Source organism: Sycon ciliatum, chromosome 2, assembly GCF_964019385.1.
Source record: "Sycon ciliatum chromosome 2, ocSycCili1.1, whole genome shotgun sequence".
NCBI classification, from domain to species: Eukaryota; Metazoa; Porifera; class Calcarea; order Leucosolenida; family Sycettidae; genus Sycon; species Sycon ciliatum.
In genome coordinates, this window is record NC_088644.1 from 20,569,154 (window position 1) to 20,590,411 (window position 21,258).

Here is a 21,258-nt window from a genome sequence, read left to right on the forward strand (position 1 = left end):
CACTCTCTCCGTGACACGCGCGCACTCACTCATTTATGTACTCACACTCTCCTCTCTGCCCCTGTCTTGTGTCATTGTCGATATGCAGACCAAAGAAGCCGTGGACCAGGCCCGTCACCACCTTGAGTACCTCAAAATAGCCACATTCATTCCGCAGGCATTTACAGGTGAGTGAGTGGAGTGGATGGCTGAATTGTCCTGACTTTGAGAGTTTTAGACTTTTTGTAGATAATGAAACAAGAGTACTTACAATGTAGTCTCCAGGATTGGTGAGGCCTAGACATGAATTGCACCGTATGTGTACTAGGCTAATGGATCGGTGGTACCAGTATATGATTTGCATCAGTTTAGAATTATGTCGCACAGATCCACTCGCTCAGGTTTACTGTCTTCAACACTTCAAATGAAGCTGTAACGCTGCGACCCTCAGTTTCACGCCCGGAAGTGACAGCACTGATCACAATGTCCAAAGGATGTGTATGTGTATAGGGCTCTAACACAGCAGTACAGGCAGACAGAGAGAGCTATCACCCCTCGCTACAAGTGTGTCTTATGTTCTACTACTAACCAATTTGATGATCTCTGATATGTGTTTCTAGGTCGAATGATCGGCAAGGGAGGCGCAAAGATGCAGGAAATAGTTGATCAGTCCAGTGTCATCAGGGGCAGCACAGAGCTTGTGAACGGGAGTGGCGATGTAAGATTTTTCTCTGTGTCTTGCTGCACTCAGCATTGCTGTATTGGTGTGTGTGGGTGTGGGTGTGGGTGGGTGGGTGTTGGTGGGTGGGTGTGTGAGTGTGGGTGTGAGTGTGTGTGTGGGGGGGGGGGGGGTGTTGGTGTGTGTGTGGGGGTGTGAGTGTGTGTGCGTGCGCGCGGTTGTGTGTGTGTGTGTGTGTGTGTGTGTGTGTGTGTGTGTGTGTGTGCGTGCATGAGTGTGTGCGGGTGTGAGGAATGTGGGTGCGTGTACATATGCATGTAGCTGTGCATGGGTGCACTGAATTCACAATGGCTGGATTAATATTGCTAGTGCTCCTGCTTACTATTGAGATTGGGTTTACGTCACCGACAATTACTGGTTGCCTAATGATGTTAGGGGCCGTCCGTAAATATCGATGTTTTTTTAGAGACGATATTGGTGCGTCTGGGGGGGAGGGGGTTTGAGCCATGTGCGTCTTTTCGAGCATCAGAAAAATATCGATGTAAATATCTGAAGTTTCGCCGATCCCTGCACGCGGACGTCTAAATGGCTATACAAGAAATGGGAAACCAGCTTCCGTTCGCGGAGCTAAAACTCGCGACACAACAACAAAATCAAAAATTGGAAGCTGTACGCCCATGGCGAATTTCAAGAGCAAAAGAATGAGCTATTGATTGTGGAAATCGGCCGAACGATGCCTGCAGGAGACCTTTTTCAAGACGTAGAGGCAGTGCGAACAAACGCAGTCCGTGCAGATGTTGTTCGACAAGCGCAGGCAAAATGGAGTAGTCAAAAGGACAATGAAGCCGGTGTCCGCGAGTTCGTTGCTGAGGTTGGCAAATGGAAAGCGGCCCAAGAGAGCAGCCAGTCATGGCTGGGCATTCAGCGGCCAGAATCACCCGACTGTGTGGTGGTCGAATCGACCTCTTCCGTAACTCCTGCTGCTGCTGCAACGAATGTAACTTGTTGTTACTCCCGTTGAGATGCCTTTGACTGCCCCCACATCGAATGCTGAGACTACCTTTCTGGAGTGGAGTCCGTTGGCATTAGCGCTGAAAAGCTGCTGACCCGTGAGGTTGTCGAACAGTCCTGCAAACTTGCCAACTTGGGTTCATATTATTGACAAAAAAAGGAAAAAAATGAGCATCCAAAAATATTGATTCCATAATCTAGATGTACATGTGCGTCTTCTGGGGGGAGGGGGGGGGGTCAAGGGAGAGAAGCACCGATATCGTCTCTAAAAAAACATCGATATTTACGGACGGCCCCTTAGGGGCCATCCGTAATTATCGATCTTTTTCACGAAACGAAAAAGTTTCGTTTATGGGTGGGTGGGTAGCGACCGGTTTTGTTTTGAAAAAACATCGAAAGCGGAAAAAATCAACGCGCACTGCATGCATTGATGCATGCATACATTGTGTACATCGAAGTAGATCGACAGACTCAGTGGACTCTACGTCGCGCGGCCAAGCAAGTGCTGCATGGACGCACTGATACCACTCTGTACTCAGTGCAGTGAGTTCCTTTCGTCCTCGGATGACTTCTCCGACGAGGACCTAGCAGTCATCATGGTCATTCACTCTGGGACCGACGACAGATAGATAAATACTTCGTTCCACCCGCCGATGCAAGAGAATTTCAAATTACGGAGCGGGGCGCACACCAAGTAAATTCTCACGCAAATATGGGGAGCGCCAGCCGCTGAAGACGATGTCGTCGTAATGTACCTGGAAGAATCTGATCGTGCTTATGGTGGGGAAGCCATGGAGAGTGATCCCCGTGTCGACAGTCTTCCAGAGACGGAAAATTAGGCCATCGACTTTCTACGTACCTGATTGACGGCAGCGCAGCGCGGCGTGCGTGCGGCCTTACGGAGCTTTCCGACAGCGATTCTGGGGCGATGCTGCTCTCATTTGCGAGCGAGGCACGACCACTGAAGTCTGTGATAGCTATGGCGTTTGTTTCCGCTCCGAAGTCGACTTGTTTTGGCAGTATCATGTCAATGTCGGAACTCTGACGATTTGCAAGTGTACAATTCCCGTGTTTAGACGTAGAGGTGCCAGGAGCATTTCCATGGTCAAGAAGTAGTACCAGACTTCCAAGAAAACATAACTAACGTTGTTACTTACTTGCACAATCACACAAAATGTGGCCTCGCTGTGTTGTAACAGCCAATCAAGATCATTTTCTGCACAAAGTCTCAAGTCAATTAATTTTTTCGTTTCAGGGGGGTGGGTGGGTGGGTGGGGGTGGGTCATAACTAAACTTTTTTCGTTTAGTGAAAAAGATCGATAATTACGGATGGCCCCTTACTCTCTGTTGTATTTTTAACATTGTTATGCATTCTCTGCATTTCTGTGCGAAGGTCCCATTCGTCTTTGTCGGCCGTCGCAAATGTGTTGATCATGCTCGTCTCCTACTGGATTATCACTTTCTTCTAATGAAGGTGAGCATGTCAGACGGTTGACCTCTAGGCCTGTTCAGCTGTGTCTAGTCTCCGGCAAACCCATTGGATCAGTCGAGTCCTGACCCAAACAAAATCTTGCCCGACCTTAGTAGAATCCTGCACTCCAAATGCCTATAATGAGTGAACCGTAAAACATCTCAGAAAACACAATTCTGCTTCTATTATTTTCGGAAGGAGGCCCCACTTCGCCTATTCAGTTTTCTCCGCCCACCAATTGAAAATCGCTCCGACCGGGCCTGGTAGAACAGTGCGTATCATGTGTATGCAGTACATACTGTACTGGTAGAACAGTGTGTCTGTATCATGTGTATGCAGTACATACTGTACTGGTAGAACAGTGTGTCTGTATCATGTGTATGCAGTACATACTGTCTGTATCATGTGTATGCAGTACGTACTGTACTGCCGGTAGTGGCAACTGAAATGCTACGCCAGGAGTGCTGCGCTCCCACTGCGACAACACAGCATGTGGCCACACCAGCCTCAAAGCATGGACACTGACAGTGTACATGGTGTATGCATGCATATCAACAACAGTACTGTTTGCACGCCGTATTTTGAAGTATGACCAGAAACAATGGGGAGGTTCACAGTACAACTGTACACAGGTACCAAGTAGTATACTGTACAACCATACGGGTTTTGTGCGTATTTGTATTGTAAATAATAAAATACAATACAAATACGCGCAAAAACCAGAAAACGAATGCTTTGTTGGCATGCCAGGGCGCTGTGTGCGGTTCATTTTCACTCGGCGGCATTTGTACGTAAAAATCCAGGGGTCTCTTTTCAGTTGCAACCACTGTACAATGTATGAGGCATGGTGTGTGTGTGTGTCTCATTGGTACTTCATAATGCTAGTATCAGTAACGGTACTGTAAGACCAGATATTTTTATAAGGTAGCTCGGGCCCATCGCGAAAAATATCGGATGTCAAAAACCACTTTCTGTCCGAATTTGTTCAAATTTTCAGAATTGAAGCATCATGAGGGCAATCTGCTAATCCCGAAATTTTGCTAGTGTATGATGAATCCTTCCCTATATTTAGGGTCTGTGAAAGCCACGCCCATACGTTCGCATTTATGTCGCGAAATAAGAGAAAAACCTAATTTTACAAGCAGGAGTTCGCTTTTTATTTGTTTGTTTTTTAGGCAGGCTTGTACCAAACTATGGCATAAGTGCATTTTAATTATTTTTCTATAGTTCAGGACCACTACAATCACACACTGTTGAGACAAATACACTGGAATCAATTACGAGAGACGATCATTTCTTCGCATGTTTCTGTAAACAGTGGGTAAACGAGTCCAATGACCTAACATCATTTTGACATAACTTTTTGATACTGTCATAGTGCGATGCAAATAGCAAAAAAACCTGTTTTGCAACATTTGAATTTCAAAGCATTTTGGCACCATATCGAATCGGGATTCGGAATACCAGTTTCGTCTCCTTACACAGAAGCCTGTACTTTTAACCAGTGTATTTTTGCTGGTAAATCTACCCAGACATGTTCTGATACTATGCGAATTACTGACATGATTACAAGAAGCAACAGATGAAGGTTGGAAGCATTTTATTGTCATCAAGGCAAACTTGTCTCTTTTTTAGAAAACGTCTTGTTCGGGCTACTTCGGGGGGCCATAACCCCTCCAAATTGCCCAATTACATACTATAGTACCCTATTATAATGATTTTCTCATTCTGGACACCCCTAGGATTGCAAAAAAAGGTGTCAAACTGGTGAATTTTCGGAAAAGTATTTCGGCATGAGCTACCTTAATTTTAAAGTTCTCCGGATTTTTGTGGGTTTGCAAGATGAAATTCTAACGAATTCCGTCTTAAAACCGGCAAATGACTGTACATGATGTACATATCGTTTTGTACATAACGACTTCAAATGTTAACGAATTTTTTAAATTCGTTAAATCGTTAGAATACTTTAGTTAAGAAAATGTTGTGTCTAAATTACCATTCTATCCTGCATTTGCCAGCATGAGAGTGCTGTACTGTTGTCGGCATGGCGGTTTTATTGCCGTGTGATGCGACACCAATGTTTTCTGATTGGTGCTGGCTTATTTTCCTGCATTCCCCCTGTGTGTTTGTCGGTAGGAGCTAGATGATTTGTCGACTGTGCGGGCACGTGATGGTAAGCACTTCTTTACGTGTGACCTGCTCAGAAGTAGGAATGACCGTGTCTACTTTGTCATATGGAATGTGATACTTCTCCGTGTACAATTATTATTGCCAATGTACGTAGTAGTCAACAAGAATAAAATATGGATAACGTGAGATGGTTGGTCGGGCAATGGTGGATTTCCAGTGCCCTCCAAGTGAGCCCTCGGGCCTACGGCCATCGGGCTCACTTGTCGGGCACTGAAATCCATTCCTTTTTTATTGTAGGTGAATGGCTGTTTTTCCAAGCATGAATTGTACACCCGAAATACGCTGCTTTCGTGTTTTTCTTGCAATTAGCTGGAGGAGCAGCAACACGATTCCTCTTACTTTCAGCTTGTTCCGTGACTGTGTATGCTTTTTTGTTGGTGTGTTTTATCCTGACAGCTCCTACACAATCCTTCCGCCGTTCATGGTTCCCGTCATCATCTCGTAATGACCGTGGTAATAACTACAGTGCAGGCAATAGTGCTAGTGCTGCTGACTCGCATGGCTATAACTCACGCCGACATTCGGACTATGAAGGCGCGCCACGAAACACTGGCCGAAGGGGAGGTGGTGGCAGTGGCCGCGGCGGTGGTGCCTCACGAGGCAACCAGCAGGCACGCGGTAATAACTCCGTAGAAGGTCACACGTCACCGCCGTATAGGCGAGACAGTGAGGATCAGTTTGGTGGTGCTTCGACCGGCTCCTACCGTCCGTCCCAATCCAGCCAGGTGTCATTTGAGTCGGTAGACGAATTTGAGTCTGCTGGTCTAGCCAGTCGAGGCAACAGCACGAATGCAGGCCGAGGCAGACGCCAGCAGCAATTCCCCAACTCAGCACCGCCTAGCACGAATGGTAGAGACGTATCCGATGGGCGTGGTGGTGCTGGAGGTCAGTCACAGCGCGGTAAGGGCTATCGCACTCCACTTGAATCGGTTAACCAGCGCCGCCACAACGGTGGAAAGGGTAATCAGCAACAGCAGTCATCACGAAATAGCCAGGCTGACTCACAGCAATCCAGTGTTGGCAGTGCTCCCACATCCCGCGCCAATTCTCTAGTGCCTACTGATCAGGAACCCAACAGAGACGTTGCCGCCGCCTCAGCGTCAAAGCCATTATCGCAGCGGCCGCAATTTCAGCAAAAGCAGCAGCAGCAGCAAAGGCAGCAACAGCAAGCTCAGCCAGCTCAGCAAGCACAGCAACAGCAGAAACAGCAACAACAGTCGCAACAAGGAGAGCAGAAAGCCTCTGGTCAGGTATGGGTTGTTGATGATGGTTTTACTATTGATGCTTGGAACACAATGTGCCCCAGACCCAGACCTAGCTTATACTTTTATATCAACAAGAATAGGACTGTAACTTCCCAGATTATGCAAGTCCGTATAAACCTGGGGCACGGCTCATTTTCAGCATTACGTCACTATTCATGATGTAATGCACCTGGCTGTGCACAAAATTACACTGTGTACGGTGAACCATACATCTTCATTGAGGTGGCTTCCTCATGGAAAATGACGGAAGTTTGGAAATGAGCAGGGACAGCTACCAACCGGCAGCTGAGCACTCTGGGGGGTTATGCACTCCTGTTATTCTAATTTATCTTTTTAATACAGCTGCTGGAATTCTGACAATTCGAATCACAAAGCACCCGGCGATGGAGCTTCTATTATGGGGACATTTTCAGCATCCAAACACGTACTCAAGTACGGTGCTCCGCCGGCCGAAGAGTGCCCGGCCCCCATATAAGGCCGAGCTTTCCACGCAGTAGTGAGATGGGAAGGTGTGTAGCAACTTGGTGGTTCACGGTTTAAAATCAATCCCCGCCGTGCAGCCCAAGACGATACCAATAGTACATAACCCCCCCGAGTGTGCAATGCCTGATCCAGCTCTGCATAGGGTCTTGGTCGAGCGCAGTCGGATTTTCTGATGTCATGCGTACACTTCACACCAGCGCAAGGCCGGTCTCGAGGCAGGGCACTGTTGTTTTTTATCCTAAAGTACCCGCGACTCCCCGGGCTCCCCTCAGGTGTGTACGGTATTATGATGCAAAGATCCGATTACGCTCGACCAAGACCCTATGCAGAGCTGGATCAGGCGTTGCGCACTCTGGGGGGTTATGTACTCTTGAAGATATGTACCGGTATATGAAAATGCTTGCATTATCACACAGAGTTGTGCTACTACCGTAAAGTACCGCCAGAGCACCCTGTCTAGCCAGAGCACCCTGTCTAGCCAGAGCACCCCACCTTGATTCTACAGCCAGGGAAAGGAAAATTGTATGGCAGTGTGCAACGAAGTTTGTACGGTGTGAGAACCTTCGTGTACTAAGGTCACACTTGGCAGGTTTTTGTGTAGAACTCGTGTCCGCTCGCTCGACCTCCAAGGTAAATTGAGTACGGATTGACTGCACAACGCGCAATACAGTCAACTTCGCTAATAACAACTGCGGATATAACGACAATTCGCGAATAAGGACAGAATTTCCATGCCCAGAGCAAAGTCCCATCCCACTGTAATACATATAATGAGACTTCGGGTATAACGACACTTCGCGAATAAGGACACCTTTTTGATGCCCCGCCGAGTGTCGTTATAAGCGAAGTTGACTGTATGTGCACAAGGTTCGTGTCGTATGACCTACAGACAGGAGACCACCTCCACAATACGACCAGGAAAAAACCGAGATGGTGGTGCGCTCTGGCGGTACTTAACAGTACTGTAAACCCATGAACGTAATTGTGCTCTTGCGGTTACCCTTGTGGTGACAGTAGAGGTTTGTGTGATGACCAAGTGTACACAATGTTCCTAGCACCGTGTTTTCCGGTGTGTTAGCCGCACCAGGGTCTAAGCCGCATCCCCCTTTTCGGGCCCAAATTTTGTAACTATTTTGACATTCAGAGTATAACCCGCACGTCAGACTTTGAATTTTTGGTCAAACTTGATGGGTACTACTGTAGTACATTCAAGACGTTTACCAATGGTTAAAAAGTTGAGAAGCACAACTGAAGTTCCAGCAAAAGTTTCATTGGTTGTCCCTCACAATGAACCGACAACATAGAAGCATCATACAACTGCAGTGATGGATTTCTGTGCATGAAAAACACATAAAAAGTAGTCGAAGGACGCCATGCAATGTACATGCATTTTATGCATGGCACACCGTATCACTGGCTGATTCATGGCCAGCATTCGGAGTCTAACCAGCAGGGGCGATTTTTTAGGCTTTTTTAGGCGTTTCAAAGTGCTGCTAACACACACCACACCCCCCCCCCCCGGAAAATACGGTACGGTTGGCGAATCACAGAATGACAGGTTTATATACATGTATTCCTGTTCAATCTGTGGACAGCTAGCTGTTTCCACCTTAGGCCTTATCAACGGAGCTCAGCTTGGCTGCCGTATGCTATTCCGTAATCTACCTGCTCGCGTTGTGTTGACCTTTGTGCATAACAGAAGAGCCGTGCTCCCCGTGTGAGAAACAAGCAACACCAGCGCTCAGCATCGGACAGACCGGGTAAAGAGTCTGGCAAGGGCACAGCCAACGGCGGTGGTAGTGGTGGTGGCCAACAGGACAAGTTGTCCAAGCAGACAGAACAGGAGCAGCAGAAGCCATCCAGTCCGCGGCCTGCTCGCACCAACAGTGCAACTCCCAGCGTAACTCCAAGCCTGCCAGCAGCGAACTCTACTGCTGCCGCTGCTGCTCCCACTGGTAGCAGTAGTAGCGCAGCTGCTGCTGGAGTATCTGCATCCTCTTCATCTACATCAGTAAGTGGAAAGAAGTCCTCGGGCAAATCCAGCCCTACAAATGGACCTTCCAGCTCTACTGCAGCAGGCAGCAGCGCTACTAAGGATACAGCAAAGGACCAGGGTACCTCGGCAGCGACTCAATCTTAATCTCCCAGCCACACAAGCGCTGATAGTAAAGCTAGTGGCAACTAACAATCCTCAATCAACGGTTTACTACTGGCTCATCGCATCTTTTTCTTTTCTTTTTGCATTGTGCCGGTTTTCTTCTTCTTGTGTTAACAACTCGCTGTTGAGTGTGAAGTGCATGTCCCTTGTATCTACTCACATTCCTAACTTCCCATTATGATAACACCATGCTATTCCCCCTTTTTATTGGCTCTTCCCATGGCATTCCATGCCTGACCGTCATCCCAACACACACACCTGCTGTGCCGTCCTGACAGCGCTATCCTGCTTGGGCCGGTTTGATAATTATTCTGTTGTTTTGGTGGCAACTGGTGTGGCATTGATAGCCACAATGCGAACAGTGGACTTGCGTGATGCATCCCGTGACGTCCTGTTTTAATTATGACGATCCTACCCGGGCGTCTTTTAATTTCCCCTATCCCCTCCCACTTCACGAATGTATATGTGTGTGTGTCGTGTGTCGTGTGCTTGCGTCCGTGAGCTATGACTGTCTGTGCTGCTTCTCATTGCCGCCATTATCTTCTTACGGACACGCACCACTGCTTACAAGATCAGCATAGCACTTGCTGGAGTATCTGAATTCTTTGTTTTGCTTAGCCGTGCTGCTGGTTTTCACTCTCCCTTGTAACTTGGTGGTAGTGTTGCACTGTCTGTACAGCTATCTCTTCCCTAGTCCCACTCAGTCACTCACTCGCTCGCTCACTCACTCACTCACTCGTTCACTCACTCACTCGTTCACTCACTCACTCGTTCTCTCACTCACTCGTTCTCTCACTTACTCACTCTCTCACTCACTTACCCTCCCACTCAATTACCCTCTCATTCGCTCACGCATTCACTGTCACTCTAGCTTATTCCCTCACTTATTCACACACATACACGTGCACACATACATACATACATGCATACATACATACATACGCACACGCACACGCACGCACACACACACACACACACACACACACACACACACACACACACACACACACAGACTCCTCTTATGGTTGCACTGTATTTACGGTTAGTCATAGTTTTACTCATTGCAGCAGTTCTTTCTCTCTAGTACTTGTTGTGTTGTGGTGCCACTGCTACACCTACTGTTGCTGCTGCTGCTGCTCTAGTGGTTTTTAATCATTTGCAGCAGCACCATTTCAGATAAATGATGTAGCAACCACTGCCTTTGCCTCAAACTTTGCCACGCTGTCTCCCTCAGATTTCCTTTTGTTGTTGTTTTAGAAATGGCATCATCTGCACTTTTCTTCTTTCCGCTTTTGGTTGCAGGATTTGCACTGGAGGAGTGTGGCGTCTTTTTTTCTTTTCTTTTTTTTTCTCAGATTTATGCTCCATGCTAATATCTCATGAGTGGTTTTGTTGATATGTAGATCAACAGCTGAGGTTTAATGTTACTGCCCCTTCAGTTTTAACGCATGTTATGGAAGTGCATGGTGTATCAATGCTTTCCAACCTATTAACAGTGACTTGAGTATTTGTTCCAGATAACATGCGTTCCTGTGTGTGTGCGTGTGTGTGTGTGTGTGCTCGTGCGCATGCACGTATGTGGCTGACGGATGCATGTACAGTAAGATTGGGCACTGTGCCGGATAGCGGGTTTGTCTGTTGCCATCAGCATTCAGGCTCGGCCGGTTGCCAGAGTTGGTTTCGGGGTTACACAAAGTCATGTACTTTCTATTTGATAGATATCTTGTGTAGCCAATGTGCTAGTGAAGCCTGTGTGATGTGTGCAAATGTAGCAGATTCACTCTGATCTACAATATAGCAACCAACACTGTACTGGTATGGTGCATGTCAGAAAGAGAATCATTTTGTTATGCAATCAGGCGCGTAGCACCGCCGTTGGAGGGGGTACGGGTCCGGGGGTGTCCCCCGGGAAATTTTTGAAATTAAGGTGCAAAATCCTGCATTCTGGGCACTTCTGGGCGAAAAAGTGATCCGGACCGACCTGACCAGCTGCATGCTACACCCCCTGGCAATACAGTAGTAGTCGCGCGCCCAAGACCGTTGTTTCCAAGGGGTTAGCCAGGGACGTTCTTATTTTTCAGAAATCTGACTGCGTTCTTATTATCACGTTTTTAGAAACAATTAAATCCATACTGGATTGTTCTTCAGTGCGCGACTCTACTGTATGGACACCACCAATACCTGGTACATGTATAACCATCACTATAGCGATGGTATTATTAATAGCACTGGGGGCAGGGGTAAATAATTCAGCTGGATCACGACGTGATGTCATCAATCATTTGCTGCATCTTGTCCTCGCCAACTAACTTCTGCAGTGTGCATCGTGAGCCCGTACTTGCAACCATTTCCCTGTCCACCCCATTCTGGGGATATCATGGGGGGGGGGGGGGGGGTGGCGGCCCTTTGAACTTTCAAGTCCCCCAAGCAGACCCATGCATGTGAGCATGACCAGCTATACCTCGGTGAACCGGGCCACGAGCACCCTTTGGGGCAGTTTTAGTGGCAATAATTATTACTACTCTTTTGTCACTTGTTCTTGTGAGAATAATGACTACTATACATAAGAACAAAGCAATCTCTGTCATATTCTCTTGTCCAACTACAAATGCAACCTGTCGCATCACTCTCAAACCTCGACTGAATTGTAAAGAAAAGCAGCATCTCGTTTTCGGTAATTGCATTCAGGACGCAATTGCGTTGATCCCCAAAAATGTGTAGGCGTACCTGGGATAAGTAGAATATTGACCCGCGTAATACTCGGGTTATACCGTACCCTCATATCAATCCCTCCTGCTACACAGTCGGGATGGATATTCAGGAGGTATCACCCACGTACTAGGGTAATATCCTCTACACGTATTACATTTACACTCAGGGTAGAAGCAATGCGCCAAGGCAAAGGCACAATGCGCCAAATAAAAGGCAAAGGTACAGTAGAGAGGTTGGACCATCACACCTCAGACCCAGAAGCCCTCTTACACAACACACCTCAGACCCGGGAGCCCTCTAACCAGGGAGTCGTAAAATACCGTATTTTACGACTCCCTGCCTCTAACTCTCTTACACATGCGTAGGGCTCCAACAACAGGCATGACAGTATTCCCTATTGGAATTACCAGAATTTCACCCGTGATGCAAATACAACGCATGGTACCCTAAATTGAAAGTAAATTCAACAAAGCGGCAGAGCTGGAGTAAAGTTTCCAATATGACGAACAAAATTAACTGTTCAAGTGGTTACAAGAAAGTGTTAATAAGTAAAAAAAAAGTGAAGTGTTGGTTATGTTCCAAGATGAAATGTAGCCGGCAAGGGGCTCAGTTTGAATGAAGGTCTCTATAGTAACGGATCTCGCTGGTTTCAAACTGGTTTTATTCATCGAAGGATGAGCAGAACTGTACATTGCGCTGTCCCTCCACTACTCTGGTGATGGGCACAAATGGATGGTTGCTGCCAGCTACGTAGTTCTGTAGTGCACATACAAGCAGAATGGAGATACACAGTAAAGAAATACGCCGGGGGTTGATAGAAATGTACAGCTACAGCCAAAGAAATTCACTAGTCAGCACAGGCACTGGGCGCAGTGAAACGGGCTGGGAATAAGCGCGCTCGTGCGTGTGTGTTTCCGTGGCTGTGTGGCACTGGGCGCAGTGGAAAGTGGTTGGTTTCTACGCCGTCCGAGCTCTACACTGGCATGTACAGTACTGCAATGTACTGGGTTAGGGCGCATGACCCCCATGTCCAGCCATGGAGTAAAGTGCCACACAATGCTGAAAAGATACTAACTAAAAAGCCAACATACAGTAAAACTGAGGAGATTGCAACTTTCCAGTTTCTAGAACTTTTTTTAAAACTACACTCATCTCTCTCTTATCTGGACGGCAGAGTTATGGGCACGTCGGTCTACCGGGCACCCTGTGGGCGAGTTTTAGTGGAAGCTGTGCTACTCTTTTGCAATTTTAGTGGAAGCTGTGCTACTCTTTTGCAATTTTAGTGGAAAGAGCAACGACATGTGCCAGATCTCTGACACTTTCCCAAACTGTACGTGATCCAGAGTTACGGATATTTCCAAAAAGTTATGGCTAGTGCCCGGTCCTGGACTGTCCGGATAAGGGATATATGAGTGTACTTTATTCTGTCCTATGACGCGATGTATACACATATGCGCAAGCATCACAAGGCACATGCCCATGTGCGTGCGCTGTGTGTCTAACTCTTACTGCGGTGTGCATAGTTAGATTGTACTTCAGTAGTGGGGAACATTCTGGCAAGAATTATTGATGAAACTGCATGAGAGTATCGGAATGCAGAACATCACAGTGACACACATGACTTACACTGGCATGCATCATAGCCTTGGCCTTCTCTTGTTTGCTGGCTCCCTTGCCAACCCAGACAAAGCATGTCACACCAGTGTCCAGAATGAACACTGCCGTATCCAAACACACACACGGAAAAAGGAACAAACAGATTGTCACTAGGCAAAATATGTGAGAGTACTGGTTGAGTGCTGGCCACAACCCCATTCGACTGGCACATAGCTAGCCAGTGATGATCAGAGACGGTCCTCACTGAACATGCACTGCTGACGCGGAGGTTACAAATAAGACACCTACACAGAATGCTCTCCACACACAAGCCATACCACCACTCACCGTCGCTACTGTCCAGCATGCTCTTGGACAGGGTACCCTCGGCCACCTGGGTCAACTTGAGGTCACCAGTGCTGTCACTCAGCCTACACACCACATACATAGAAAGAAGTGTAGAAAAGTGAATCCAGAAATTCCCACGTAACAGGCAGGAGGACGAAGATGAAAGACACCGTCTCGGTTCCGCCGGGACGTCGACACCTGCCTGTGAGGGATGTAAAAACGCTGGCCACTGGACGAGGGTGGGAGACTCATGCAATGCTCAAAGGGCACACTCACATCTATTATTGTAACATCATGCAAGCATCCTGTGTCCAGTCACCAATGTTTACTAGTACCGTAAAATCCCGCCAGAGCGCCCCTACCTCCTCGACGCTTCAGGTGGGGAGGGGCGCATTCAGTGCTACATGAAAAAGTACTCACCCTACGAAAACTGTTCGTGCATCTCGTACACCGACCAAAGGTCAAGAGCCAGGAGTCGTACAGGCCCGACAAAACGCAGGGTTTGTGCGATCCCTGGTCAAGAGGGCGGGCACTGTTGCGTACATTTCCAACAGGGTTGAGCACGCGTCTGCAGTACAGTACGGCATCACAGACTGCGACAGAGTCATACGAGGATACAATCAATCACGTCCCTGACAAGAAGTCAGGGAGGGGCGGATGGGAGAGACGGGGCGCTCTGGCGGGATTTTACGGTACTGTAAAACATGTAATTTTACTCAGTTCAGGTGTATTACAATTTCGGTACCAGGGACCTGCCAGGTTTCAGGTGTAGTGTAGAATTAGGTGGCCAGCATTCCCATCACATACAGTGCATACTTTAGTGCCTTTCAGGCGTTATCTAAATTTAGGTGCCTGGTTTCTCTACCGAAATCGCCGAAATTAAAGTTGCACCGAAAATAACATGTTTGACAGTATATGAAGGAAGTGGACCGATGGATGGACATGACAACTGGACTATCATGGCTGGTACACACACACACACACACACACACACACACACACACACACACACACACACACACACAGGCATTGTGGTGGTATAGTATAACAGTGCATTCAACAAACCCATGACACGAAGACACGCTGCTAAACATCCACACGTACCCCACTAACCTGAACAAGGTTTTCTTGAAGTCACTGTCCACGATCTTCATTCAGAAAACAAAAGAAACAAGCACGAGAAATCAAGGTAAAACAACAGGGGAATGAAGTTGCAACACGGTACAGTGTATTTCCTGCTAGTTTCACTACCAACTCACATCATTGTGCAAGTGTACATATTTCTTCAGAAAAATGGGATTGCCCTTGCATGTGGCTATATACTGTAGTGTCGCGTAGAAAAGCATGACCTGTATAGAAGCATGACTCGAATAGAAGCCGATTTTTTGAAGCGCGCCGTGCCACAGAAGCATGGTTTGAATAGAAGCCGCTCCCTGCAAAGTACATTTGCGAGTACATGTGTGGCAGTATGCACTGCACAGTGCAGACTGATGATGTTGACGTAGAAGCATGTTTTGAATAGAAGCATAACTTGAATAGAAGCATGGTTTGAACACCGGCTTATACGGCCGTAAGCACCTGCTTTTATACGCGACATTACGGTATGGCAAGGGTATGTCGAGCAAAACTTAATACAGTTTGGAGCAGAGCATCTCACAGCTGATCATGAAAACATAATAATGGCTTACTCCAAGACAGCCATACATGTATGTAACAAAGAGAATAGAGAGGTTAAGTTTTTTTGCCCTTTTTCAAAACGCGGTGCAAATCTCACGTTACGTGTAATTTTTAGAGGTTAAGTTACATGTGTGACGTGACGTGAAATTTTGCCTGGCAGGATTCGGGTTTAGTTCGCACAAATATCAAATCTTCCAACAAACTCGATAAATCTCGATAAAATTCCGGAAACTCACACAAATTCGGTCGGGATAACCAAGCGAAACTTCCAAAAACTCACGTCATGAACTTACGTGCGGGACAGTCAACTCACGTAAAACACATCAAATTTTACGTGAGTTTTTTCACTTTTTCACGTAAAAGTTCACGGACGTAAGACTTTTACGTTAAACTTAACCTCTCTATTGTCTACAGATACCGCTGAGTTGGGAGACTTGTTGGTAAAGAAGACTGACACACTAAGTCACAAATCTTCTTCAAAGTACATCAGATTAAGCAAAAAAACCCAGCTACCCATACCTTCTTGGAGGCAACTCCTGAGCCGAGGTGAGAGAAGAACTCATGCTTTGAGCTGGTATCGGCCTCATCTAAAGGTTGTGACCAGAGGAGAAGCAAGCAAGCAAGCAAGAGAGAGAGAGGGGGAGAGAGAGAGAGAGTTGCAGACAATACCGATATAAAGCAAATTAGCTATGACCACCAATACATGAACCGAGCTTCTCTTTGAAAGGTTGCATTAGTACCGAGTTGTAGCGTTAAACCAAAGACTGTTGAAACTCACCAAGGACTTCAGAAGAAGCCTTGCCACGGCTGGACTTGAGTGAAGCAACATACTTGCATGCCTCCATCTTCTCGTCCTTGTTCGCTGTCGTACCGTTGAACTGAGCGTGGCAGGAGAGAAATCAAGAGCGCGATGTGAGCAATCCAGGTAGGAATAACAGAGATCATCAGCGCCAGTAAGTGCACGCAGCTTGTCAAAAGGATCATCAGATTGATACACAATATACGTTATACAGTCAGTCTCTGGTACACACCCATACACTTGCGCACGCCGCCACCCGCGCTGGCTAACACTTTTTTTTAAACATGCCTGCGCATGGTGCTGAGTGGGACCTACCTGGAAGATCGTCAGGCCAAGATCCAGGATGAAGACATCCTCGGAGTTCAGGTTCTCCTTGATGCAGTCGACTTCGTTGACCTGAATACCGCGTCGGTCACCACTGAAGTGCAACAGGCGTGGTGTGTATTTCTCTGGCTCAACATGGTTGAAGCCAGACTCAATACTGCAATGAACAAAGCCAGCAATGCAGTACAATGATTAGTGAAGCTATCAGTAAACTGGCGCCACCCTAGTGTGCCATCCACAGTCTTATTGCCCTGAACTTTGGAAAGAACACTTTTTAAAAGCCAACAGGAAACCACCATTGAAAAATGGTCAGTGACTGCTATTAACAGCAGGCCACCTGCCCTTACCCGCCACTCCAGATTTCGATTTGCTTGAAGTACTTCTTGAACAGGCTGCTCTCGTAGCCTTGGACCTCTCTGTGCTGGATAGGCTTGTCATCCAGCTGTCAAGCATAGGCACGTGCACACAACCCACATATACACATACACACACTTGTACTTACTTCTACTTGTTGCTCACTGTCAAAACTGGTCACGTGGGTCTCCCCGGGAGAGAGGAGAGAGATTCAAAAGGAATCTTGGAAAGATGACTCAATTGGCTATTGAACCGCCCAACGGCCGACACCCCCTGAAATCCCCAAAACTCTGGGTGGACTTGAAAATGATCCCACTTATGGGCTCACCACACCTCAGTAAGTGGGCGAGGACAAGGTGCAGAAAAAGGATTAACGGCATCAGGGTATCCGTCCTGGGATCCAACTGCAGTTACCCCTGCCCCCAGTGAAGGTAATACTTGCTACTACTACTTGCTACTAGTCTACTACTACTACTAGTCTACTACTACTACTAGTCTACTACTACTACTACTACTACTACTACTACTACTACTACTACTACTACTACTACTACTACTACTACTACTACTACTTGAGAACGGTTTTATTCACAACACCATGAAGTAAGAGTCAAAGCAAAAAGACAACCCAATTTCGGAATAAAATAGAACACTCAATTGAAATATAAAACTTTGAACTCAAAAGCATGCAAAGGCGAGCGGTCAGAGCTCTGGCCGTGTCAGCAGAGCCGGCGGCAATAAGCCGCAAAGGGGCTCCCGACCCTGCGGCGAATGTAAGAGGCCCTGCAGCCCCTGAAGCACGTGACTGCCCATCGCAGCAGGCAAAATGAAACTCGGGTGCGTAACTCACCCATCACAGCAGAATATACCAAGTCTTTGTTTTTGTCTACAACGAGAGCAGCTAGCGACTTCAGAAATATAGAAGTTTCCTTGCCCGCCACACCCGAGGTCGAAAACACCAGTGGGGTGAATGATGCCCTCTCCACCTGGTTGACTCTGGCACCATACGCCGCCTTCTTCATTCTCTCATGTGTTCTCAGGTGGCTAAGGATTTCCGGACGAGACAGCAAGGACGGCCCAAGGTCAGTGACCCTTACATCAAAATAGGCGTCCTGCTGCCGCGACCAGAAACCCCTAGCCCGTATGTCCAGGCGTGCCTCTGGCTGACGATTCGCGGAGACGGCAGAGATGTCCTCACCGTGTACCGGGAGCAGATGTGGCTCAACCTCCACATCGGGCAGTACCTCCTGCAGCACTCCCGCCAGGAGGTCCCGAAGCTCGTTATGGCGAGCCGCCGGATAGCCGCCGGTCGGGCACGTGAGGGCGTGGTGGGTGGTCATGGACTTCCCACAGACACAATGATCACTTACACCGTCCAGTGGGAGACCATATCGTATGCAAAGCGCATCTCTAAAATCCGACTTTTTCAGCACGGTGCGGTTTGTCCAAGACGGCTGTGCTGTTAACCATGTTGAGACGCCTTTCTCATCCGCTACTGCGAGCAGCTGCCGCTGGACAGGTGAAAGCCCCTCAGCCAGCTCCGTCTGCATCCGCCGGCATCCACCGATTTTTTATTTTTTCTACTACTACTACTACTATACTACTACTACTACTGCTACTACTACACACACATAATTACCACATAGAACATACGGCAGCGTGTCACAGGGTAGAGGACCCACTGCAAGGAACAGTGCCCCTGACAATAAGCAGAACCCAGTTGGTAAAGCCTTGTGTGAAAAACCCACAAAATATGTCGTATTTGAGGCCAGCTCTACTGGGACATGCTCAAAAGTCTGTCAGACACGAGTTGTACGGCCTATCATAGTACATGAATGCCATACCCGTAGACAAGGGTATATGCGCTTACGGTAGGGAAATCCGTGCGGCCAAAAAGGACCGCACTAGCATTCCAAAACTGGTGTGACAAACTGGAATAGGTTTCTAGGTAGAAAGAACACATCCAAACTCCCGTCTTAGGTCTATGTCTATACTTCGAAGTACATACCAGGTTATCCAGTTCCACTGTCTTGTAAGCGGCTGTACCATACTCATCCTGGGTTGAGTGGCGACCAATCCAGAAATGAACATCAAATTGCAGTTCCTGCACACAGAAGTACACATACACGTACACCGGGAGAGACAGGCACCATACACGCACACACACACACCGATTATTTCAATGACGAAGGCACACAATGTGCACAAAGGGACATTGTTGTACAGCCGTGCTGCAGTATAATTCACACTCCACAATATGCCAAGTACATAAAAAAGCTTTTACTGACCGATGCTGCAGTAGGGAAATTGGCAAGTGACCCACACTTCACCATTTCATTTACACAAGCATACCGTACTTTCGGAAATTAGCACCGGTCTTTTATTACCGCCTGTCTGAAATGAGCGAAACAGCATTTCAGGTCGTTTGTGTGGATTTTTCTTCAAATTGGGTGAAATTGAGGGCTCAGAAACTGGTACGTGTATATACGTGCCTCGGCCAGTATTGCCGAAAATACGGTGGTCACATGTGACATGATTATGCTCAGCAGTTGGCAATGTGCAGCAATTTCACTCGGTGACTTACATCTTCACCGTCCTCCTTGTACGTATTGAGAATGATGTAGGAATCACCACTGTAGAACTTGCCAAACGATGCTGATGGCCAGGCTTTCACCTAAACAACAACAACAACAACAACAACAACAACAACAACACACACACACAAACCCAAAATGCTAGTAAGCGTTACTGGACCACATCAAAACCTAGAATCTGGTCATTGAATAGTACAGCATGATTGCCTGATTATAATGGCTGAAGACATGGGAAGCTATGGCTGGGACCAAGGAAATCCACACCCATGTGCTTGGTGAGGTCAGGACTGTTTCGCGTCATGATAGTGGCACAGGGCCATAGCACCTGGTCTGATTGGCCAGGTCATGGTTGGACCTTAGTTCGAAAAATTGACCTACCCAATTTGTGCCAAACGGAGTTTTTCGTCAATTGTGTTCATTTCTGGTCAAGTATATCATTTGGCCGGATCAGTTGAAATCCCGCTGCTACAGCCCTGCAGCAGTTATTTAGATTGCTTGTCAGTTTGCAATCATGCCTCTAAAGAGTAATTGTTTAGCCTCGATCTCTTCAATCCACAGTGCCATTAGATGTGCCTTTATCGGAGGATTTCAAGACCATTTTGAGTGATACCTTTGTTGAGTACTTGTATAATTATATGCTATAATTGTAGCAGACCTAACACGGTCGGAACAGCTAGCTGTCCGGAGATTGACGGTATTACGCTCCCTTGTCTTGGCTTGGTTGAGCATTCTTTCTGGTTAGCGTCAAAGTGTTCTGCCCTCGTGCAACGCTCGCTGTGTTTATCGCAGTGTAATAGAGCGCTCTGACTTTGATGCCTTGAGTTCATTTAAAATGCTTTGTTGTTCAGTAGACTTCATTGCAATTGGCTTGGCCAGTAGCTCAGAGCTCCGCTGAGGAGACCTAACAAGGTCGAAAAGCTGTCTGTCCGGAGATTGAGTAAGCTACAATTTGCTGCTCAATTTTGTTACACATACATGTCATTGCATATTGTTGTGTGTATGTACATGTATACTATTATGGTATTGACAAAGGTGATAATAGATTACTACAGACAGTAACTGTAGTGATATTATAAAGACGCAGATACCTACAAGGCTACAGGGGCATTTCTGGGACGTGACATTCCTTACCTGAAACTTCTCAATTCGCCAGATCTCCACGCCAACTTTCTCACCGGCACCTGACCATGCCTTCTCAGTCTCTGCCGAGGCTTTCTTGATCTAGAAGTTGGCATAGGGGGAAATACAAGCAAGTCATTATCACAATCAAAACTACAGCACCAGGAAGTAACTTGGTTGTACGCCAGCTAGGAAGAAAGCAACCATCACTTACATTCTTTTCTAGGTCTGAGCCGAACAGAGCAAGGTTGCTGTCCTTCCAGTCATACTCCTTTCCCTTTACAAGTCCCGACATGTTGTCTGTGGTGAACGCTTGTGTTTAGAAAAACCACGAAAGAGGTTGTGCTTCTTCTCGATCCAGTGGGTCAACAGAGTGGCAAACCCAGGACAGACAGTGGGACAGACACACAATCAAAGATTTGATCAGCCGTGCGCGTGGTGATCGGTTTGTTGACACGTCGACCTGGTCGACCAGCGACGTCGCGTCCAGGGAGTAGTA

The 21,258-nt window shown here is 47.2% G+C and overlaps 2 protein-coding genes across 3 annotated transcripts in view; one reads left to right on the forward strand and one right to left on the reverse strand.

The window, feature by feature from the left end:
* LOC135809129 (fragile X messenger ribonucleoprotein 1 homolog B-like) overlaps positions 1-10,729 on the forward strand; it is a 22,974-nt gene extending 12,245 nt beyond the window's left edge. Inside the window, exons 10-15 of the mRNA XM_065322400.1 lie at positions 89-167; positions 600-697; positions 3,063-3,143; positions 5,277-5,313; positions 5,727-6,580; positions 8,778-10,729. Of these exons, the coding sequence (XP_065178472.1) occupies positions 89-167; positions 600-697; positions 3,063-3,143; positions 5,277-5,313; positions 5,727-6,580; positions 8,778-9,218 (1,590 nt within the window). The 3' untranslated portion in view covers positions 9,219-10,729. The remainder of the gene's footprint in view (positions 1-88; positions 168-599; positions 698-3,062; positions 3,144-5,276; positions 5,314-5,726; positions 6,581-8,777) is intronic.
* A 1,661-nt stretch (positions 10,730-12,390) lies between these two features.
* LOC135809130 (gelsolin-like protein 1) lies at positions 12,391-21,160 on the reverse strand. 2 transcript variants are annotated; one of them, XM_065322401.1, is made up of 12 exons: positions 20,974-21,160; positions 20,772-20,861; positions 19,631-19,720; positions 19,055-19,150; positions 17,040-17,134; positions 16,684-16,849; positions 16,348-16,447; positions 16,089-16,156; positions 14,997-15,040; positions 13,893-13,975; positions 13,575-13,666; positions 12,391-12,704 (listed from the first exon to the last, which is right to left on the reverse strand). In XM_065322401.1, exons 1-12 carry the CDS (start codon positions 21,052-21,054, stop codon positions 12,609-12,611), a joined length of 1,101 nt encoding a protein of 366 aa, XP_065178473.1. In that variant the 5' UTR covers positions 21,055-21,160; the 3' UTR covers positions 12,391-12,608. The 2 variants fall into 2 exon arrangements, with proteins under 2 accessions (XP_065178473.1, XP_065178474.1); XM_065322402.1 differs by having other exon boundaries at positions 15,006-15,040; positions 20,974-21,159.
* Positions 21,161-21,258: the final 98 nt, after the last annotated feature.

Excerpts from the sequence above, each read along its gene's own strand:
- LOC135809130 (XM_065322401.1), bottom strand. The coding sequence starts at position 21,054 with ATGTCGGGACTTGTAAAGGGAAAGGAGTATGACTGGAAGGACAGCAAC. Across the intron at positions 17,135-19,054 it reads CAGTGGAACTGGATAACCTG|CTGGATGACAAGCCTATCCA; the intron begins GTATGTACTTCG and ends TATGCTTGACAG. Across the intron at positions 15,041-16,088 it reads CAGGAGTTGCCTCCAAGAAG|ATCGTGGACAGTGACTTCAA; the intron begins GTATGGGTAGCT and ends TTCTGAATGAAG.